Source organism: Anomalospiza imberbis, chromosome Z, assembly GCF_031753505.1.
Source record: "Anomalospiza imberbis isolate Cuckoo-Finch-1a 21T00152 chromosome Z, ASM3175350v1, whole genome shotgun sequence".
Classification (NCBI taxonomy): Eukaryota; Metazoa; Chordata; class Aves; order Passeriformes; family Viduidae; genus Anomalospiza; species Anomalospiza imberbis.
In genome coordinates this window covers 72,315,100-72,338,382 of record NC_089721.1, presented here as the reverse complement: position 1 = coordinate 72,338,382, position 23,283 = coordinate 72,315,100, and the positions used below count along the sequence as shown (strand labels likewise).

Sequence of the window (23,283 nt, the reverse complement as noted above, 5' to 3'; positions counted from 1 at the left end):
TCCTTGTCCAAATCAGAAAACTCTGGAACAGCTGAAACGTCACAGCCAACAAATGTGGGGTCTCAGAGGTCTTTTAATTCTTTTATGCCTGAATAATATATGACCATATGCTCCAAAAAAAAAAAAAAACACCAAAAAAAAAAAAAAAAACATACCTGAAATACCCCGTGGTGGCACAAAGGCCTCCACAGCCTAATTTATTTGCTAATGAGACCTTTCAGAATTAATTTAAATGATCAGGGGGTGGCTCCACACTGTGTGGTTCTCCCTGGAGATGGACCCACAGAGGTAAAAGGACAACACACCTTCAGTGATTGAACCTGCTATCCCTCTGTTGGGGCTCGGCGCCCGTGTTTTATTTTTAAATAAGTTGATTTCTAGCCAGAAATCAGCATGGGATGCTCTGAGGTCTTTGGTGAAGGGTCCAATTCCTGCAGGTCTGTTTCACAGCTAATCCCAGCGACTTTTGGTGAGGCAAGTATCTGTTTAGGTGTCACTGCATGCCAAAAGGAATATACAAGATGCTTGGCAAAAATTTATTCAGGCCTGAGGAAGAGCATTTTGGAAGAGATCTCAGAGAAAGCTCGTTAGACTTTCAGAGAAGGTAATTACCATAATCTGAATGTAGCAGTGTATTTAATTTAGAGGGGTTTGCAGGGCTGGAGTAGCAGAGAGAGTGGTGAGGAAACCCTTCTGAATTCTGGACAGCTCTCAAGAAGTGGCAGCATCCAAGACTCAGCATTTACTGGGCTTCTGCTGATTGCCCTGGAGCACAGTGGGGATGAAATGGAATTCATTTCCCAGCTCCAGGAAACACGGAATGTTCAGAGCTCTGAGCCTCCAAGGGCCAGAGCAGCCTGGAGTGGGAGTCATGCAGTGCCTGGTGTCCTAGAGAGCTCATTCCCCTTTGAAATTGCCGTGTTTTTTTGGAGACTTCTGCTCCCTAGAGATTCCTAGGTAGGAGTTATGGAAAAAATTTGGCTCTGAAAACTGCTGAATTTGACCAACAGTACTGACTTTACCACATGGAGCAGTTGACGGCAGACGCCTGAATGGGTCTGAAAATTAGGATTTCACTGTGTGCCTCATTTCACTGAGTCCTCACAGAGCAGCACTGGAAGGTAGAGCTCTCCACCACTTCTCTCCAGCTCTTCCCATCGTGGGTAATAGATGAAATTCCCGCCTTTTTGTCAGTATTGCAGCAGTGTAATAATCCTGGGCCTGAGCCCTCAACCGTTGTGAAGCTCCAGCCAGCCCCGAACCCTGCAGTACAGCACACCAGGTCTGATCCCTGCTTCCCATTCCCATTCTCATTCCCATTCCCTGCAGCCAGCTCCTGAGCCAAGGTTAGGAGAGCACATCTTATTTTCAAGGCAGCGACTTGAAATGATGCTAGAATTCCAGTGACTGATGCTGGTCCCTGGAATGCCTTGTCACTGGAAACTCACACCCCAGTGACAGAGGATTGATAAATCCTCTCTAAACTCACAGGAAAAATGGTTTCTCTGCAGGAATCAGTTGTTGGGGTTTTTTTTTGGTTTTTTTTGTGGATTCAGCCTCTGTAAGTGCAATTCCTACAGGGATCAGAAGCTGTTGCAAATGCCACTTTTGTTTTTTGCCTTTGGAAACACAGGATACATCACCTTCCCAAGGCACCAGGGCAGAGCTGTCTTTACTGGAATCGTGTCCGGGAGAGAGAGCAGAAATAGAGAACATGGTCTCTTAGCATGATTTCTGCATCGGTGCTGCTCTTCCCAGCTCTCCATGTGGAAATTGTGGGTGAAATGCTCATTCTCAGGGTGTTTAAAAACTTCCAGCAGAGCAGCTGAAGCGCTGACATTTACAAACTGAATTTCCTCTGCTTGCTTTGCCACTGCCACCCCAGCGGGTGATTAGATCTCACAGAAACCACTTTCCTCTTAGAAAAAAAAACAAAACCAAAATACGTTGGAATTACTTATATCTGTTTCCAAATTTGTCTCACATCCCTCTGCTTTTTGTTTCCAGGCCTGGCCTGGCCCCGCAGGCGACGTCGGGGCAGCGTTGCCCGGATTGGGATCTGGAAACCCTGGAGAACTCCTGTGAGCCAGAGGACCTCTTCGAGGACATGTAGCCACCTGTGGGCTGGGGAATGGGGCACTGGTGCTTCCAGCAGGAATAAGTTATAAACTAAAAGGTGGGGTTTTTTTACAGAGCAAAGCCAAAATCTTCGCTCTGAGGCTCTAACCCCTCCTGCACTACGCTTCTTGCAGACCCTTGGCCTCCTACACCCCATTTGTGGGTATCTAAAAGTTGAGTTTAGCCTCTGTGTAGACCTTTGAATCCCTGCATGGGGGAAGGGAGGGCACTGGGGATGTCTCACAGCCTCTGGTTGTGCTCAGGATCAACCATTTCCCGGACGCCAGGTGTGAGGTGACTCCAAACTAGCACGGTGCTCAACCTTTCCCAGCTCAGCCCAGGCTTGGAATGGATAAATCAGCTTTGTTTGAGGTGCAGGTGTGACTTCAGAATGGTCTGTTCTGAGTCAGAGCATACAAAGAAATGACCTTTTACTTGAGGGCTCTCTGTGGCACTATGCATTGTAAGGTGTTCTAGCTTTTGGGAGCAAAGTGCTACTGAAGTTGATACTGACTCTATTTTAACTTTCTGTAGAAACCCACAGCGTTTAAAATTGTGATTTTTGATATTCAGCTTTTTCCTTAGGGCAATTTCTAAAAAAAAAAAAAAAAAAGAAAAAAAGAGAGAGAAATAAAACACATTTGAAGAAATAAATTAAATTTGTCTTTATTTGTTAGACATTATGAGTAAATGTAGTAGTTACCGTAGAGTGTTAATGCCTGAGCTTGTCTTGCCCCAAACTGATGCATTCATTTAGATTTCAGGCTTCACCAAAAAGGCAAAGTTAACATGCATTTACCTTTCAGTGGTCAAAATGAAGAGCTGAATGTGGACCTCAGGTTTCTGCTTTGCACTTTCAGGAGCCTGAAATCCATTCTTAATTAAGACAGAAGGACCCGGTTCTTTCTGCAGAAGGAATCCCACTAAATTCAACTCTATGGGTTGCAAAGCTCTTTGGTAAAATACTCGATATTTTTGAAGTGGCTCTGATTCTGCCAGAATTCCACCCTATACTCAATTAAAAGCATCCCTATCAGTATTTGCAGGCTTCATACCAGAACATGGGGATCTGGGAATATTGTATTTAAGCATTCCTCATGAAAAAACACAGTCACAGTGTTTCAAATTCACAAAGGGCTTTGGGACAGTGCTATAAATCACACAGCAAAAATAAGAATGGCCAAAATATTTTGCTTGCTAAAAAGGCTTTGTGCCTGGGAAGTGGCAGGGCCACAAAAGAACCATTCATGCACCCATTCATAGGCACAGCCTGATTTAAAATCTTCCAGTGCTGATCTGACAATGCTTTCAGCAAAAGCTTGTATATGGTTTCAGTTTTGAAGTGAAAATGTTCCATGACTTAACCCGGAGTGCCAGAGCTTGGCTTGATTGTGCCTGCAGCAGAAAATGGAGCTGAGTGGAGCTGAACATCCCACAAAACTCCCCACTTTCAGGAAACTGTTGGGTTTCTAATTGTAAAATGTTGTTGCTGCAAATAGGAAATGTTACATGTTGTTGGCATGTGTAATAAAGTCCATCAGAGCGTTTGTTCTTTTCTCTCCATTTTTTTTGTTTGTTTTGTTTTGTTTTGCTTTGCTTTTTTTTTTTTGGGGGGGGGTGTTATTTTTTTGTTTGTTTTATTTGTTTTGCTTATTCATGTATTTATTTTGTTTATTTGTATTATTTTTGCTTGTCTGGTTGGGCTTTTTATGTTTTGTTTTGTTTGTTTGTTGTTTGTTGTTGTTGGGTTTTTTGGGTTTTTTTGGGTTTTTTGGGGTTTTTTTTGAGGTTTGCTGAGTCAGGCCAGGAGCTGAGCAGAAAATTTCGTGGTGGGGGATGCAGATACACCCCTTGGTGTGTGTGAGCTCAGTGGTGCTGCCTGGGGAGGGCAGCCCTGGTGCAGAGCCAGTTTCCACCCAGCTGAGGCTGTTTGCACTCACAGGCACCTCTTCTCCCCTGGAAGCCTCCTGACAAGCTGGCAGTGTCCTCAGCCCTGTGGGAAGTGGTGGTGAAATCCTCCTCTCTGAAGATTTATTTGAGAAACTACTGGGTGGGGTTTGTTTTGGGTTTTTTTTTTTTTTTAATAAGCTTCCATTTTCCAGTCAAACTGACAGGGAAAAACCCACCCATCTCCAAATCAGATCTGTGTGTGGTTCTTTGGATGTGTGAGAGCAGAGGTGGTACTGCTAAAACTGCAGGAAATCAGTGAAAATGTTTCATGAAGTGCATTTGTCTGTGAGAGAAGTGGGGAATCTATTCTGTTTTGTCTTTAAACTCAATCCCATCCCAGTCCATGGAGATTGGTCCAATTCACCCAGACAGGTGAAATGTATTTCAGATTGACTCATGTTCTTTGGGAAGGTAACCCTGTGGCAATGCCTCAAAAAATGATTTTTTAAAACTTATTAAATTAATACTCGGCGTTGCTTGGTTGTCTCCGAGAAAAGCCAAGGTCTCTGCCATCCCTGCATGAGCAGTTCTGGATTTAATCCTCACTCCATTCACCCTCCTCTTTAGCAGATCTGCCCAGCTTAGGCTTGTTTTGTTTTGTGGACAGGGTTCTCTAACTCGGTGTTGATAAGACCACGTTTTCCAGGTGTGCCAGTGAAATGTCACATCACTCAATTACTTCTCCCCTACCCAAAATGACAGGAGGCAAAATAGAGAAAAATGCCCAGAAATGGGTTTTTAAAGGCAGGAACTTAACCAAAGTTAGGAATGACAGATCAAATTCCAAAGATTCTTTATTAACAGTTCTCCTTGATATTGATCTGCAAGTGACTTCCCAGGTAATTTTTTTTCTCCAGCAGTTTAAACTGTATTTTTGGGGGAAGATAAAACATGCAGGTCTTTTGCAGAAGGAAAAACCATGTTTTCACTAAAGGTTTGGACTCATCAAGAGTTCTATGCCATTAATGTAACTGCTTGAACAGAATGTGTGTTGTCATGCAAAACAATTTGTTATTTGAGGTCTGAGTTCATCCAGCAAATTTTGAAAAGCAGAGCTCAAAAATACTTATTTTCAAGAGAGGAAGAACAAAGTTCTGGACCAAAAAACCAAAAAACCCCATCAATTCTTGAGGAAGTGCTGCATAAAGTGTTGCCTTTGGCATGATAATGTTAGTTTGATTTTGAGATAATGTTTTGACAATCTGTATCACTATTTTACCTCCCTTCTCACTGTTATTCCCCACAGCAGACACTCGTGTTTGTGTCTGTGTGTGCATCAGATTCTCCCCCTCTTTGTGCCTGTGATGTGTAAATGACTGTGTGGATAAATGTGATCCTCTGGAAATATTTAGTGTAGTACAGCTGCCTCTGACAGCTCCTGCAGTTTGATCCATCAGCCTGGGGGTGCTTGAGGAAGGAAAAAGTCTTTACACGTGGGGATCCAGGTGCTGATAAATGTTAAAGGCAAAGCTTCTTTTCTTTTTTTTTCCCCTGGTTTTTCTGGGAAAAGTAAAATATGGGAATGGTGAAGTCAAAATTGAAGGGAAAAAAGGCAATAAAAGCATGTTCAGGATGCTTAGAGACTGAAGGTGATAGACCTGAACTCCTTCTGAGCAATCCTAATTGAGAATGCCCAGGATCTGGTCACCCTACTGAGAGAGGATTAACCATCAATCCTCTCAGCAAGGGATAGTACCAATTCCCTACTAAATACTTTCCTGCTCTAATTTCATTCCAATTCCCTTCACAAAGTCTGCCTGCTCACAAAATCTTTATCCTAAATTTCCTTTTGGTGATCTGTCATCCTCCACCCCATCTTTTTTCTTTTTTTCCCTTATAATGTTGGTCAACATCTGAATTTTCATCCTTTGCTAACCATTAAACAACTTCACTGCTGTTGAAATTACGCTCCAGAATTAATTTAATTCATACATGTCCTCAGGATTAATCTGCTACTGTTAGGAAAATAAAACTATATTTTTCAAGACCAGCATTTTTAAGAAGGAAAACACTGAGCTGGAGGAAGATTTTTTCTGAAGATCCTTAGGGATCAATCCTGGGGTCAATCTCACTGAGCATTTTCACCAATAGCATTGGAATAAAATGTAAGAATTGCAGTGAAACCTCTTGGAGACATGGATCTGGGAAGCCTGGGACTGTCTGGTCTTGAATTTCATGCTGTCCCACTGGGCAGATGTGACAACAGGAAGCAGAAATCACTTTTTTTTTCCTAATTTTTTTTTTCCTGATTTCTAATATCATCCAAGGTGATGTCTATGTAAGCCCTGGATTAAAAGGATGACCATTCTACTTTAAGGTTTCCTCTTGGGAAGGAAACAAAGCTCAGTTTGGGTTTTTTTTTTTTGTTTTTTTTTTTTTTTTTTTATGGCTTTGTTTTTCTTGTGCAGAAATATTCAACCAAGGAAAATTTTGGAGCCTCACTGCAGAGTCACTGGACAGGTGACTTAGGAAAGGAACTCTGAAGATCATCTCTGTAAAGGCTTTCTTGTGAGCCTCAGCTTTTTGGGAGTCCATCCCAAAGTGGCTCCTTGCTGGAATACCCTTCCTGGGTAGGAAACAAACACATGAAACCACTTCAACACTGAACTGAAAAATGCTGTGTTTATTATCTTCCTCTCAGACACAGAGCTGTTGTTCATTGGAGAGAGTCTGAGAGGAATATTTGGTGGTAAAATTCATGTCCAGAGGTAGACATCCACTCTGGGAAGGGCGTGAAGTGTTTAAATACCTGGTTTTATGCACCTATTACTGTAGATTTCATTTAATAATCATCAGTGCAGCATGTAGCACCCATGTTACTCTGAGTAAATGATGTAATTCCATATTGTCCTTCTTTTCCTGCTTAATTAACCTTGACTTTGAAGTCCTGCATCTCATTTCTAGAGCATGGTTCTGATTCGTGTTGGTTGAGAGACCAGGCTTAGGCCCTGGGTTTAATCAGGTTATTCACCAACCTCAATATCCTCTTGTAGCCCTTTCTTTCTGAGATGTTGCCAGGTCCTCTTTGGCTTCCAAGGTAGTTGAAAGATGCTGTTAAAACTCAGTTTTAACCAAAACCCAGAGTTCTAGGCAGAAAAGGCTGGAGAAAAGTCTGTCCTCCAGACTCACATCCACGTAAAAACAGAGAAAGGCAATAAAATATATTTGCAGGACTACTCACAAGCCTGCTCACCTCAAGTTTATAAAGGCACTGGGAGAGCTTCTTATGCAGCAGAGAAACGAGGAGATAGGGGAGCACAGGAGTGCTTACATTAAATAGTCATTAAGAATTTTTCCAGATGTGCAATACTGTGCTCAAGGTTTTTCAGTCTTGCTGTGTTAGGAAGGCAAGTATTGACAATACTCTCTGACAGCATTTCCTCACAGTGAGCATATGGGTAATTTCCCTTTCTGGGGAGGGGAGAAAATTATCCTCACCCTTCCTGGTACCTGGCAGGCCCTGGTCAGGCAGAAACCATCACCTGATATCCCTGAGGAAGGATGAATGAATGAATGAATGAATGAATGAATGAATGAATGAATGAATGAATGATGTACATGAATTATTCATTACCTATTCACGTGAGAGTGGAGAAAGCTCAGCAGCACCAGCCTGGCTTGGACCAGGCCATCCCAGCCTCTTCTGCCCAGGAAATTGCAGTGGGGTGATTCTAAACCCAGGAGAAGTAAAAGCTGAAATTCACTGTGGTGCGGATCCTTTCTGCCTGTGAGTTGAAGGCATCCCTGCACTCTGTTTTTCTCAGCCTGTCTTAGCTCAGCTTTGATTCAGCTGGTGGTGTTCCAGGCTTGCCTGGCTAATCACATTTATTTCAATTCATTTCATTTTCAGGCTGTGGCAGGTCTGTGGGGAAAGAGCAGCCCAGGGTCTGGTCCTGAGCAGCTCCTCGTGCTGGAGGAGACAAAACTCTGAGTCCTGCTCCCTGTGCCTGCCTTGTTTCAGCCCCATGACTCCATCCTTCCCACCTCAGAGCCAAAACCCAGAGAGATGGGAAATGAAATCAGATGTCTACGAGCGGCACTCATAAATACCTATAAAAAACAAGAGTGTGCTCCCAAGAACAAAAGAGCAATTGAGATGTTTTAAACCAAAATTCTGCAATAAATTAATCAGAGCTGGTTTAGGCCGAGAAATATTTTTTTGCTCCAGAGGCATGGAGGAAGTGAAATAATTTCTGCCTAGCACTTGGCCTCTTGCAGCTTGGTCTCATTCCTGCTCGTACAAGCCTTGGAAAGATGGGACAGGGCTCCTCATGACAGCTCCCAGGAATGTTGTGTCTTCCACTTTGACTTCAGCTGAGCTCCATGGCCAGACTGGATGGTGATTTATTGCAACTGCTCCATAGTGAGCTGCTGTGAGCCCGGAATAAGCTGTTGTTTTGCAGTGCTGGGTTTTTTTCTTTTTCCTCCCTCTTAAACCTTGATTTTGCTTTCAGTTTTGTGTGGAGGAACAAGCTGGTGATTTTCTCCAAGTGGACCTGCTGCAAGGGCCTTTTCTGTTGCTGTCACCAGTCTCAGTGGATGGTTCAGCTGCCCTCAGGTCAGGTTTTTTCATCTTTCAGGAGCTATATTTGCTCAGTTAAGCCTGACCAGAGGTGTGCATGGACCTGTGTTCCTCCTGAGCAGCACGGGTCCTTACTGTGAAACCTGCAGGAGGGAAACTTCTCAAGTCTAACTCCCCAAATTGGAGAGCCCAAACCAAAGTTTGGTGCACAAAAACCATTGGCAAGGCCTCAAAACAAGGAGATAATGTGAGGCCAACCCTGTCTGATTTTATTACTCCAGTTCAAGACCCTAAAATGAGAAATCTAACTTAAACAGCACAAAAAGATGCACCAAAAAAAAAAACAAAAAAAAAAAAAAAACAAAAAAAGAAAACCCACAAAAAAACAAACCCAAACAAACAAACAAACAAACAAAAAAAAAAAAAAAAAAAAAAAAAAGAAAGATGCAGTGTCTGGTTTCACCAAAAAAACATGTAGGTTCCACACCACAACAGGATCTTCATATCCTTTCCCTAAAAATCAGGCTGAAACAGAGGTGGGCATATTCTGGCCAGCTTTTTACTGCTTTGTAGTGATTTCTGTCTCCCAGCCCAGGGGAAAATTCTCAAATTGGTGTTCACACCTCACAGGCCTGGCCCAAGTCCCTTTGTTCCCCTGTCGCCTGTGACTGTGGCACCCTCACCCTGCCCCTCACCAGGACTGAGTTGCCAAATAAGTTCCTCCACACCCAGCTCTGAAATTACAATTTGAATAGAAAACTGTCACAAAATTAAATCCCTTTGAGGCCCTTGAAAATGTCTCTATAAATTCTACTGACAGGGGTGTTTGTTTCTTTATTTGCCTGGCTATATTTTTGCTGCAGCCCTTTTGTCATGAATTGCTTTCCGTTGTGGCACAAAATTACTTGAGAGAGTTCTGCTGGGGAGGGGGATGAGTGAGCCAAGTCCTGGGCACACTGCAGCCAACCCCAAACCCTGTGCAGACTTCAGGGGAGCAAGGGTGTGAGCTGTGTGCTTTCTTAAGGAAAATAGCACTTTTAAAGTGCATGAAACTGGCCAAGGTGGCAGGTTAGGGTGGCTGGGTGATGACCAGGTAGCCACTGTTGTCATGGCTGGAGGGCACCTTTATGAAGACCCTGGGAGAGATTTTGTGCAGCAAAGAAATGAGGGGACAGAGAAGCACAGGAGTTCTTGTGTTAAATAATCATTAAAAATATATCAAAATGTGAAATGCTGCTCTCAAGGTTTTGCTTCCTTGCTGAATTAGGAAGGGAAATTCCTAGAGGCACTTCAGGGACAGGAGGGCTCTGATGCTCAGGGTGATGTGTGGAAAGGGATCTCCCTTGGCTGTGCTTTTGAGGATTGGGGTGATCCTTGAAAAGCAGGAGGCTTGATGTTTTTATTTATGGGAGGGAAGAGCCCAGGCTGCAGCAGGTGGTACCACTGGTGGTCCCAGCCCTTGAGATGGACACAGTCCAACAGATCCTCCCTCCCTGTTGGAGCTCTGATGGCTGAAAACTTCGAGCTTTCTGAATTTAACGGTGCCAGCCCTCAAGTGAACGCCTCGTTTGACCTGAGACCTTGGAAAAGGCTTCAAAAATTGAGTGATAGCACAGAAGCAGTCTGTGTGTGGTTTGGATATCATTGCGTGATCTCACAGGGGTGAAAAAACTTAGATTTGGGATTTTAGTATATGATGATATATGGGAGCCAAGATGGAAAATTTTGGGTGTGGGCTAGATGTCTATTTTGCACCTTCTTCTTCCTTCTTCTTCACAAATCTGGGTGGTTTTCTCTAATTGGGTAAAAGATGCGGGTTTTGGGTGATCATAATTGGGTTAGAAGCATAAATAATATTGATGTCAGCTGTTTATTGGACAATTGGGACTTAGCCTTGAACAGACACCATTTTAGCTCACTTTTCTCAGCTTGTTAGGGAGAGCTCACATCTCATGAGTTTGTAACAGATAAGGATAAAAAACTTCAGAGTGAGACTTCAAAAACAACTTCTCCTTGAGTTTTACTCGCCCTGGCCTTGGAGCAAGAAAGAGCCTGGCATTCCAACACCTCCCCTCCTGGTCTCATTGCTGAGGGATGCTCTGCGCTACCCAGGTGTGGCGAAAACAGGGTTGAGCTCACCTCTCAGTTCCGTCTAATTTAATTTAATATGGTGTCCTAGACTGCAAGGCAATGTGATATTCTATTTGCCATCTGTTAGAGGTGGGGCAGTTACCTTCTGTTAATTGGGCAGTTTTCCTTATCTCTTCCATAACCAGTCCTCTCTCAGAGAGACATCTGCTGATAATGGGCCATTGAATGTCACCGGTGACTGGTAAGAACTGTAACAGCCCAATGTGAGCTGCTCCGCCCAGAGGGAGGAGCCAAGCATTCCTACCTGGATATAATCTTGAGTTTCTGGAACACCAGCACGGCTCTTCCTGCGCTGGATTTCCCAGAGGAACAGCTGCCTCTTCCCCTGCAGGAAGACTGCACCCTTTTCTACAGGATCACTGCTCCAACAGAAAACACCTGCCCCTCCAGGAGGGCTGCAGCCACAATTCCAGTTGGGCTGCTGCCAACACCCTGACCCACAGGGTGTCAGGTTGTGTTCTGACTCTGCCAGTGTTGTTTTGGTCCACTGCATTGTTTATTTTACATTTTTATTTTCTTCCCATATTTTTGTTTGAGAGCCCCCCTTAACTTCAAATTTATAACAATTCAGAGGGAGGGGGTTTGCATTTTCCGTTTCAGGGGAGGCTCCTGCATTCCTTAGCAGACACCTGTCTTTCCAAACCAAGACATATGGGGTTGGCTGAAGACCTGCACATCGTCCCACCAAAAACTCCCTCTGCTCTGAGGCGCTTGATGGATCGTTTTGTGACCTTCCAAAATTGCGAGCAGCAGAAATGCTGGGCCCCATTTTGGCATCCCTAGGTGTCTGCCATCCACAGGGTGTGTGTGAGGGGGCTGTGGCACGGGATGAACGGGTTTGGAATGCAGCAAAGGGCAGTGGGAATGCTTGGGGGAGTGACAACAGAGCTTCAAGCAGAGCTGGAGGGGAAGAAGCAAACAAACAAACTGAGCAAACCAAAACAAACAGCAGGAAGCAGCTCCTGGTGCAAGCCCTGGGGCTCGCTGCCAGCACACAGGGTGGGTGCTGAGAGCCAGCACAGCTCCCACAGGGAATGGGCCAAGGGCTCTGGAAAAGGGCCACCAAGTGATGGCCTGGGAGATCCCCGTGGCTGGCAGTTTTTGGGGTCTGGGAGAGCACAGGGGGAGAAGTATTCCTATTCCTATTCATATTCATATTCATATTTATTGGCCTTTTTCTGGTGTGGGCAGGTGTGAGCTGGCAGTGGCTGTCCCTGTGGGTACAGATCACTGGCAGGTGTGCCCAGCCTGGGGAGGAAAGCAGCTGCAGAAGTGGGAAGTTCCTATCCATGCTGGTGTTGTGATGGTCCTGGGGAATGCTGCTGGGTGGATTTATGGGAAGGTGGGTGGCTATCTCCTCCCTGCCCTTCTCTCAGCTGTGTAGCCCTCCCAGGGCTATACAGCAGCACTGAATGTGCTTCCATGAGGTCATAGCTGAGGCTGGACCTGCACCAAATCATCTCCTCTCCAGCCCCCAGAGGGTGAAGTACTGCTCTGACAAGGGATTTGACACAACAAAGTGAGTTGTGCTCCAGCCAGAGCCAGAGAGCTTCATATTCTGATATTTAAATGTGACATTTTCAGGAGACCACTTTTTAAATAACGTGTGTGTGTGTTTCCCACCACTGCAGCAGAAAAGCCTTTGCTGTACAAGTCAACACCTGGGCAGCTGCTGCCTGGGCAGGTTTCAGCCCAAAAAAGGGTGATGTTAGGCACTGGTGCCAGTAAAGAGAGCATCCTTGGGTTTCTTGTTGTTGGTCAGTTGAAGGAAAATGTGGTTTTTATTCCAAGAGCTTCAACTCTACAGCCGGACAAGGTCTAACTTGTGTTACAGACTCTTGTCTCACAATGTGTCTTGTAAAACATCTTGGTCTCCACTTACCTTTTTGCACATTTGCATCACATTTTCTGGTGCAAAAACCATTTCTTGTGTTTCAGCCTGAGAGACACATTTCACTACCTGTGTTTGGTTTGTGTGGCCAAGTGCTTTTGGACTGCAGTGCAGCGTTCTTGAGACCTTGTCATTCTTAGCTGTTGATTTAATCATAGATGGGTAACAACAAGCCTGGTCCCAGGGAATTAGCCCCAGCAGCTGCCTGCCCCCTCTCAGAATCCCAGAATCCCAGGATCACTGAGGCTGGAAAATCCCTCTCAGACACCGAGTCCCAGTTGTGCCCCATCCTCACCCTGTCCCCAGCCCAGAGCTCTGAGTGCCACCTCCAGGAATTCCCGGGACACCTCCAGGGATGGGCACTCCAGCCCTCCCTGGGCACTTCCAAGGCCTGAGCTCCCTCTCCATGGGAAAATTCCTGCTGCTGCCCACCCTGAACCTGCCCTGGCCCAGCCTGAGGCTGTTCCCTCTCCTCCTGTCCCTGTTCCCTGGGATGATCCCAAATCCCCCCTGGCTGTCCCCTCCTGTCAGGAGCTGTGCAGAGCCACAAGGTCCCCCCTGAGCCTCCTTTTCTCCAGGCTGAGCCCCTTCCCAGCTCCCTCAGCCTCTCCTGGGGCTCCATTCCCTTCCCCAGCTCTGTTCCCCTCTCTGGCCACGCTCCAGCCCCTCCATTCCCTGTGTGAGGAGCCCAGAGCTGCCCCCAGGATCTGATGCACAGGGGACAGTCACTGCCCTGCTCCTGCTGCCACCCCAGTCCTGACTCTCCCCTCCTCCCCGTGCCCTCCCCGTTGTCCCACCAGTGCAGGCGGTGTGTGCAGTGCAGTTTTTCTCTGACTCCACTGATATTCCAGACCCAGCAGCTCAGGGAGGAGGATTGGTCATGGTGCCTTGCTCCCCTCTTCATATCTCACACGAGTTCATTAAAATTATGAGCATGTTGTGAAATGAAAATAAATATAATTCCGGCTTATCCCGTGTAAAACTAGCTTAGTCATGCCGAGATAGGGTCTGTCTACATCTGTTAATTATACCCTGACAGGCCTCAGCTTGAGACTCGTGAGACATCACAGGGTTTTCTGAGATCCCTTGATAGAAACCTTGTTCCCAAAGTGCAGGAGCAAGGGCCAGGAGGATTTTTGTTTGTTCTTTAGCACAGACAAAATTGTTGTTGGGTCTGTCAGCCACTGTCTGAGTTACACCCGACCGGGGCACTGGTTTCTGTGCCAGACAAGTCACAGAACCTCCTGCAACCCAAAGTCCTAACTCTGAGGGGACTTTTCATTGCAGAAACTCTGGGAAATTATATTATCATTTACTGCTCAAGCATTTCTGCTGTTTTGATTTTTAAAATGCTGCAGAGAGTCCAACAAGTGTTAAACCTTCTGTAAGGGACACATATGGGAGAGGAGTTGCAAACCACAAGCCAATGCTGGATACCTAAAGCCCAGAGAGAGAACAGATGTTTTACCACCTGCCCACTCTTTCCTACCAGAAAATAATTCAGATTTGGATGCTCCACACTGGATGAGTTTTTTTTGGTTTTTTTTTGTTTGTTTTTTTTTTTTTTTAAATTTACTTACCATCTCCTTATACTTAAAGTTTAAGCAGAGGGGGTGAAAAAGAGACATTAGTAGTATACCCTAGGTTTGCACAGCGCTTACAGGAAAATGTTAAAATGAAGTTTGGGTCTCCTGGGGTTAATAATGTATGGTTAGTGCAGGGTTGTTATGAAAAGAACATAGTTACGGTGAGAGCATATGGCCAAATAAAAGAAGGAATCCAGCCTTTCGGAGATTCTGTTCTCCTGGAGTGGGAAAGGCAAGGCTGACTGCAGCATAGAAACGCTGTAAGCTGCTTTTTTTCCTCCCAGAATATTAGGATTCCGCTTCAATTGTCATTTTTTGTTGGGGTGCAGTATTTCAGTGAGAGGGGGAAGGTTTTAGGGAGAGACCTGAGGGATGTGGAGCAGTGTAACACAAAATCCCTGATCGCTAAAGGGGTGAGGAGCAATTTAGACTGGGGTGAAATCCAACGAGCGCGCCTGCTCTAGGGGCCAGGAGGTGATGGAGATGGTTCCAGGAGGATTTTTCTCTGTGTGCTGGTGGATCAGAGCTCAGGAGAGCGGCAGGAAAGCCAGGCACAGAGAGATTGAATGAAGGGATGTGCTAAATTTACCGGGGCACGATCCGTTTGTGTCGATCCGAGCAAATGAGCAAACTTAATTTTAAATTTCCACAGGCTCACAGAATGATCCGGGTGGGAAGGGACCTTAAAGGTCACCTGGCCCAGCCCCTTGGCGTGGTCAGGCACACCTTCCTGCTCTGCCCAGGACAGCCCACCCCTGCCTCACAGGGGTGTGGAATTCTCTTCTCCCACTCCCAAACCACCAGAAGAGAGCTCACTTCATTGACAGAGGTGAACAGGAGGAGGCAGCTGTTAGAAGAATCCCACTGACCACTGACCTGAAAGCTTGTAGCTTTCCCGAAAAATGCTGGCAGGATAATTAGAACATTTATATTCTGCGAAAATCCTTCCTTGCAGCGCCCAGAATATTAATTCATTTTGGGGGGGTGTGTGGGATGGGGAAAGGATCCCTGGATTTCCAGGGTGAGCCACCACACCTTCCACTATTACTGCGTGGACAACTTTATTTTCTCAAATGAGCCCAGAGCAGGTGCCCTGAGTGCTGCTGGCTGTTCAAGGACTTTCTAAAGACAAATTCTAACTCTGGCTTCGCCCAGACCCACACGGAGTAGGAAGCTCCTATTTCAATCCCTTCAATAATTTAAAGGCTTAGCGGCACAGCAATAGTCTGGAAATACTGAAAAACGCATGTAAGAAAACCAAACCTGGAACTAATCCTGATTTTATTGATGTTATTGGGGGGGTTAGGGAATTTTTTTTGCTTGATTTAGGTAAGTTTTGATATATGTGAGAGGGCGTGTAAGTGGTTGCCCTTTTAGTCAATTCTGGTTTTCACTTGCAGAGACCAGGAATTAATTTAGTGATGCCGGCAGCTAATATGTGGAAATTCAAATTACTGATAAAATAGAGCTGATCCATACTTTTCCAGCAATAAAAATAGTGGTTTTTTTTAAATCTTGATCCTCCCCAAACACCTTCTCAGCAACAGGTACCTGAATTCAAACCAACTTCTTTTTTTTTGGGTTATTAGGCTGATAAATGACAAATATCTTGGGCATTGGAGAAGATGCTTCCCCTAAAAATCACAGAGGGAAATGGTTTTTATTTCTCCTTCCAGCTGCTCTGTTCATTATTAATGGGAAAAAACCCCTTTTCTGAGCTGTGTTTACCATGGCTGCCCACGGGACATGAATTAGTTGCTTAGAACTGGCTAAAAACTTTTTCTATGAAACACAGAGATGTGGTGACATTGTAGCATTGTAGAAACTCAAATTTAATTTTTGCCAAGTCATTTGTCTTACCAAAAAAAAAAAAAAAAAAAAAAAAAAAAAAAAAGAAAATCCCAGAAAGCCCAGGAAAAGCTGGAAGCAGGAAAAAAACGGAAATCCAAGCATTACTTCAGTTATTTTGGGGATTTCCATTTAGGAAGGAGTTTTGCTTCTGATTTCCTTTAAGTTAAGAGTCTAAATCCAAAGCAAAGTCATTTTTTAAGAATGAGAACATATTGCTTAATCCCAAAGTAATTTTTGAGTTGACTACAAACGCTGGAATTTGGATCAGCCTGAAATGAAGTTTTTTTGTTATTGTTGTTGTTTTGTTTGGTTTGGTTTTTAATTTGTCCTTTATTTTGTTTGTTTCAAACCATCAGTTAAAAACCCAAGGATCTGTTCTCACTTCAGCTCTGGTGGCAGGTGGGAAGTGCTGGGATTTACCCAAATGCAGCCTTAAAATCACACCTTTCACCTCCAGCTTTGATAAGTTTTTTCATGGTAAAATTTTAATATATTGTTTTTATACTTAAAACAGATTTGTTTTTTTTTCTTTTCTTCAAATATCCTGAAGTATGACTTGCATTGACTAACACCAGCTGACGGATATGCCACGCTTGCAATGCTACCATATAATCTAGAGGCATTTTTGTTACCTTGTTAGTTAGCTTGGAGTTCCTTGGGTTTTTTTTTGGTTTTGTTTTTTTTTTCCCCCCATAATAATTCAGTCCCAAGCTGGCTGATGAATACTACAGTTGCTTTCAAAACATGGAACAAATGGATTCTACAAACATCGGCCAACAGCTACACTCTGGTATTTGTTTTAAATGCAAGAGACAAGTGTGAGCAGAGAAATTAAAGCCCATAAATCTACCCTGTTCACATTGCCAGTTTATTTAAGTGATACACTGTTATGTTAGTTGAAGTTATCATAGGAGAGTGCTAATAGCAAGTGATTAGTTGCCCAGGCATATTTATTTAAGAAATATAATGGATTAAAAGTCTTCTGGTCAGAGTAGATACTCCATCATCTTTAAAGTAAAATAATTCCTGCAATTTATGGCTCCTTTTGTCATAATTCAGGCTTTAAACCCATGAATCACGACTGAATTGCTGTTGACTGGGCTGTAGGCAGAGAAATTTCTAACGGCGATAAAAAGAAAGTGGAAATTTATGATTCCTGAGCTTATTTTCCTCTGCAGGTTTGAAAAGAGAACACTGAAATGTTCATTTCTAATGTGTCCCCCCACCCCGGCTGTGACATTTTGAAATTTAAAATTACTCTTCACCAACTGAGAGTGCTACAGCACTTTATGTAATAAAACCATTTGCTTTGCATTCTCAGGTAACTCAGAGGAAAATGATACACGTTCAAGAGGCAGCAGTAACATTTCTGTGAGCACTGTGCATTAAACTCTTTTTTTCGTTGCACTGACATCCTACATAAGGGTCGTGAATGTGATTCTTGACCATAAATTTGTGTGTGTGAGGCTAATTATAACAGCAGAGCAGAAGAGGGAAGAGAACAGAAATTGCAGGTACTGTGTGCTGATGTTTCAGCACCCAAAGCCTGCAGAAATGGGGACGCTAAGGGATGGTTTTGGCCAACAGGGTTTCAACTATTTCCCTCATGTTTCTCATGGCAGCCTTTTTGACTTCTTTGCCAGGACACGCAGTGGGAATGGCATCTCCACAAGGTTTATTATTTAATGTAGTTCTCAGCAGACACGGAGCTCCATCAAGACCCAAATGCTTCTCTTTGAAAAGTGATGATTGTGGAATCATGGAATGGTTTGGGCTAGACAGGATGTTAGAGCCCATCCAAACCCACCCCTGCCACGTCAGGGACACCTTCCACTGTTCCAGGCTGCTCCCAGCCCCAGTGTCCAGCCTGGCCTCGGGCACTGCCAGGGATCCAGGGGCAGCCACAGCTGCTCTGGGCACCCTGTGCCAGGGCCTGCCCACCCTGCCAGGGAACAATTCCCGATTGCCAGTGTCCCATCCAGCCCTGCCCTGTGGCCCTGGGAGCCGTTCCCTGTGTCCCGTCCCTCCAGCCCTCGGCAATTGTCTCTCTCCATCTTTCCTGCAGCCCCTCCAGGCCCTGCAAGGCCACCCTGAGCTCAGCCCAAAGCTTCTCCTGCCCAGGTGAGCAATGGCAGCTGTGCCAGCCTTTCCTGCCGGCAGAGCTGCTGCGTCCCTCTGCTCATCCTGGAGCCTCCTCTGGCCTGGCTCCAGCAGCTCCAGCTGCTCCCTGTGCTGGCCCAGGGCTGGGGCAGCTCTGCAGGTGGGCTCTGAGCTGAGGGGCAGAGGGGCAGAATCCCCCCTGCCCTGCTGCCCACGCTGGGCTCGGCCCAGCGCGGGGCTTTGGGCTCCGGGCTCGGCCCAGCGCGGGGCTTTGGGCTCCGGGCTCGGCCCGGCGCGGGGCTTTGGGCTCCGGGCTGAGCCCAGCGCGGGGCTTTGGGCTCCGGGCTCGGCCCAGCGCGGGGCTTTGGGCTCCGGGCTCGGCCCGGCGCGGGGCTTTGGGCTCCGGGCTGAGCCCAGCGCGGGGCTTTGGGCTCCGGGCTGAGCCCAACATGGGGGTTTGGGGTCCCAGCTGTGCGCACAGCACCCCCAGGGCTGCTTTGCAGGTGGGGTCCCAGGAAGGGAGAGGAGAGAGGAGAGAGGAGAGAGGAGAGAGGAGAGAGGAGAGAGGAGAGAGGAGAGAGGAGAGGAGAGGAGGAGAAACCCTCTATGCCCTCTGCCCACAGTGGTTTGGTGGGGGCTGGGATGTGTTGGGCGCTTCTAGGCTGTGAGCAAACACTGTTGGCTCAAATCCAGCTTTTCCCTCACAGGAACCCCCAGATCCTTCTCTGTTCTCATTGAATTCTTCCCCCAGTCTGTGCTCATGTGTGGGATTGCCCCAGCCCAGGGGCAGCACCAGCCCCTTGCCTGGTTCCACCTCCCCATGGCCCACTTCTGGAGGATGCCCAGGTCCCTCTGGATGCCATCCTATCCCTCAGGAGTGTCACTGCACCCTCAGCTCGGTGTCACCTGCAAACTGCTGGGGGTGAGCTCCATTCATCTCCTTTGGTGCAGGTGTTGAGTGCCAAGACAGAGCCCTGAGGACTCCCCTGGACACAGAACTTTTGGTGAGGCCACCCTGGCTGTCTCAAATCACCTCCTTCTCTTGCATCTTCCCTAACATTGCTTCTATGGGGATATTTCCATGTCCTTCCCGGGCACAGAGGTGAGGCTCACTGCACTGGAGCTCCCCAGGTCTTCCTTTCCTCCCTTTTCAAAAACAGGACTGATGTTTGCTCTTTTCCAGTCACTGGGAGCTTTGCCTGAGTGTTGTGACTTTTCAGATATGATGGTGATGCCTTGTGAAGGCTGACTTAGAACAGAGGCAGGACAGAGCTAAAGAATAAAGTAGGGATTTATTAAATGCCTCAATGGATCCACCCTGGGCAGCACCAGAGCCCAGCCAGGGCTGCACCCAAGATGAACCAAATGGTCCCAAAATGCACGAGCGCTCCCGGGGGCTCTCACTGTGATCAGCTCTGCTCCATTGGCACATTGGAGTTCATTGTCCCATTCCAGCTTTAGCCCATGCAGTCCCATCCTGCTTGTTTTCCTCTCTCCAGCCCACGTTGTTTGTGCTCCTGGGCCTGAGGTTTGGATCATTTGTCCTTGGTCCCCAGCTGGAGAAGGAATTGTTTTGTCTCCCTGCTCTGTGCAGAGAGCTCACCATCCCCTTATGTGAAACCCAGACCCGCACACTAAAGCAGCACAGAACTTGAAAAAGAGAAAAGCTAAAACCTGAGGCATCAGTGGAAGGTGGCTTGGCAACACCAGCCAGCTCCCTCAGGGTGCTGGGGTGCATCTCACCCGGCCACAGAAATGCTGACACTGTCCCGTTTCATCAAGTGATGCCCAAATTCTCTCTGCTAGCAGTGGCAGGGGCTCTGCTCTCTCCTTGGCCTTCCTTTCTGACCTCTGCACTTACAGAATCTCACCTTGTTACTCTTCACATCCCTTGCCAAGTCCTGTTCCACCTGTGCCTTGGCTCTCCTGGCCCCATCCCTACACACCTGAGCCACACCCCAGTTTTCTTCCCCATCTCCCTGCTCCCACTGGCTCTGCCTTTCCTTCTCACTCCTCAGTCTGAGGAGTTTAGAGAAATGAAATTGCAGTCGTTGTGGTCTTGATTTCTTTGTGTTGGAGTGGTGAGGTGTGTTTTATGTCACATCCACCTCTGTGATTTCACAAGATACTGAATATTTACCACTTATGTTTGGTCCCTGGGCATGGGTCACCCTTTCAGGGCCACTGTGGGTGTAGGTTAGGGGTGGGTAACTGGATAAAGGCTTTTAGGAATGAATGATAAGATTGATTGGACAATGCCTCAAGGCAGGAAATGGCTGCAATATTAAAATATCTGCTCTTTTTTCATTTGTCTGGCTGCTGATAGAGTGTCTGTTGCTCTAAAAAAAAAAGGGCTGGATGTACAAGTTTTAATCTGAATAGGTCATTGTGTGAGTCCCTCTCTGTAAAAGCTTTCATTTGCTATCTGGGACCCAAAGTGCCCTGTGTGTGGGAGCACTTCTGGAAGTCAGGAGTATGAAAAACATTCTTGTGTGCCTTGCTGCACGGCGGCGTAAATGTTAATATATGGCCAATATGTGAGCAGAAGGTCTCTAATATCAAATCCTCCTGAACCCACGTGATCTGTGGTGGAACTGAAGCTCCTTTATGCTGAACACCAGCAGGAGATGTGGTCACAGCTTCTCAGTTTTGATCCCACCTCTGTCAGGCCTTTGCTGGAGTCTGTGGAAACTTCTGGTATCTCTCCAGATGACAGTGCACAGCCCCATCTCCCAGCGTGAAGATTTCAGTCCAAAACTGACCATTTTCCTCAGTCAGTCATCAGCAAAATGACCGCAAAACTGCACTCCTGTTAGCTTCCTTCCATAAATCCCCCGCTCAAAAAGCACCTCACCTGTACGCACAGAAGTGTGTTTGTAGGGTTTCCTACGCCTACCCTAACCACAAAAACTTGTTGGGATTATCAAGGAGTTATTAAATTGGGCTGTATTCTTGTGTGTTTAAAATAGTATCTATTTTTTTCCTGTCCCAGGGACACAAAAAAAAAAAAAAAAAAACAAAAAAAACCACAAAAAACCCAACAGACCAAAAAAACCCAAACCAAACCAAACCAAACAACCAAAAAAAGAAAAAAAAAAAAAATCAGACTTTGTAGAAGCAGCAAAGTTACCTCCTGCTCGTTCTGACAGGCTATTGTACACATGCTATTAACACACTGATTTGTGGCCCGATAGGACGAATGCCCAGGTGGTCTCTGGCCTCCCAAAGGAGCTCCAGCTCCCTCCCTTCAGGCAAAAAGAACCACTCACTTAGATTAATGCTGCCTTATCTCGGCCTCCTTCAAAGCCAGCCCGAGTCAGAGCGGGGCTCAGCTTTCAGCTGGCAAACCCAGAGCTGTGAACTAAGCCCCCGGACGGGATGTTAATGCAGTTTTTTTTTCTTTTTTCTTCTTTTTTTTTTCTTTCTTTCTTTTTCCGAGGGTAATGTCACGGTGTGTGGTGAACGCCTGCGTGGGCACGGGTGCATGAACTCACACAAACCCCCTGTCCCGGCTGAGCCCTGTTAAATTAATTGTGACATTAAACGAGGAGCTTATTGCCGGCTTCTGGGGAGGCTTAAACGTCTCTGGCCTCGGAAACACGCGTTTCAGAAAGATAGCATTTTTCTATTTTAAATGCTTTCAGGTTTCCTTTTATAGAAGCCCGAGCGGAGTCAACATATTCCTTTTGTCTGACCTTTTTGCTGAACACACCAGAGCTTAAAGCTCTTCAAAGTCAGTGGAAGATTACTGAGAAAATTCAAAACGCTTCGGATTAAGACCGATATATGTTCTAAAAAGAAACAAGAGATAAAAATACCTTCAATGTTTTATTCTTTTAAAGAATTAGGCTGTTCTAATACTAAAGTCTAATACTAAAGTCTAATATTAAAGTCTAATAATAAAATCTAATAATAACCAATATGGCAGCAATGAAAACAGTGAAAATGTGGTAAAAGTGTAAGTTCTAAATGTGTGGTTACACATACACATCCCACAAGCAAGAAAATTGCAAATTAAATCTTAGGATACCATTTGGCTTCTTGGGAAATGAGAAAAATTGAAGTGAGACTTTGATGGCTCCTTGACAGTCATAGAGGGAGCACCCTCCTATGAACACCGAAGAATATAAGAAATAATCTATTTTTTTTTCTTGATTTAAAACTTTGCTGTCGCTCTTCTGCACAAGCCATTAATTCTTATGCAAAAATTATGTCAAAGCGTTCAAGGAAGGTATTTCTACCCCTGTTATGAAGGTTGACTTATCATTCCTAAAAGTCAATGAGTATCTTTGTAGCTTTTCAGCACCCAAGGATTCATTGGGTAATGAATACATTCCAACAGCAGAACAGGAGCTCCCATGGATGACACTTATATATCCCACAGGCATTTTAATTGTCACCCAAACTATAGTGAACAGCTTATTATCACTTTATATCTTAGGGGGAATTTTTATGCTATCTCCTAAATTTATCTTTATTATCTGCGCAACAGTTTAAAGACTTCCTCAAGCTTCCTACCTAAGAAAAGAGCTTTATTGTGCTTAGCTTTCTTTGCTGAGGCAGAATTGACCCCGTTCTTGTGTCAAAACAAACATTTTTAGTGCAAGGCAACGAAAGTGCAAATCTCTCCTTCCTCTGTTTGCCCTGCTCAAGCCTCCCTTCTCCTCGGTTTCACAGTTGCTTAATTCAATCAGGGCGAACAAGGGTCGTGGAGCAGATACCAGCAGGGGTATTAGCACCCAGGAGTCAGAGCCCCTCGTGCTGATTATGATTCCCGAGGCAGGGCCAGTGCTGCTGAGTGCCCCTCGGACACAATCAGCCGCTGGGGAATTTGGGGAGCCACCCTGTGGGAGCAGGTGTTGACAAGACCTTGGGTCCTGCTCTCCATCAGCGCCCGGAGGTACTGCGAGGGCTGGCGTGTGTGGGACCTCAAGCTCTGCCCAAAAGCCAGGGTTTTCTCAGCTTTTGAGTCGAAATAGAAGGAGTGTTTGCCCAAGAGAAGGAGAGGCCCTGGCAGGAAGCAGGGGTGTCGCGCATTCAAGAAAGACGTGTATGAACAGAAGGTGCTGGGCAGACTCTGCAAGGAGAAGCAATGCTCCACGGAAGCGCTTCTA

At 45.7% G+C, this 23,283-nt stretch overlaps 1 protein-coding gene across 2 annotated transcripts in view; it reads left to right on the top strand.

Annotated features, from left to right (window-relative positions):
• XRCC4 (X-ray repair cross complementing 4) overlaps window positions 1-21,672 on the top strand; it is a 147,685-nt gene extending 126,013 nt beyond the window's left edge. Inside the window, exon 7 of one of the 2 annotated variants that reach the window (XM_068177205.1) lies at window positions 21,609-21,672. In XM_068177205.1, coding sequence (XP_068033306.1) covers window positions 21,609-21,657 — 49 coding nt within the window. In that variant the 3' untranslated portion in view covers window positions 21,658-21,672. Of the gene's footprint in view, window positions 1-2,007; window positions 2,727-21,608 lie in introns of those variants that run through there. The other variant, XM_068177203.1, reaches the window with a different exon arrangement.
• The last annotated feature ends 1,611 nt before the right edge of the window (window positions 21,673-23,283 follow it).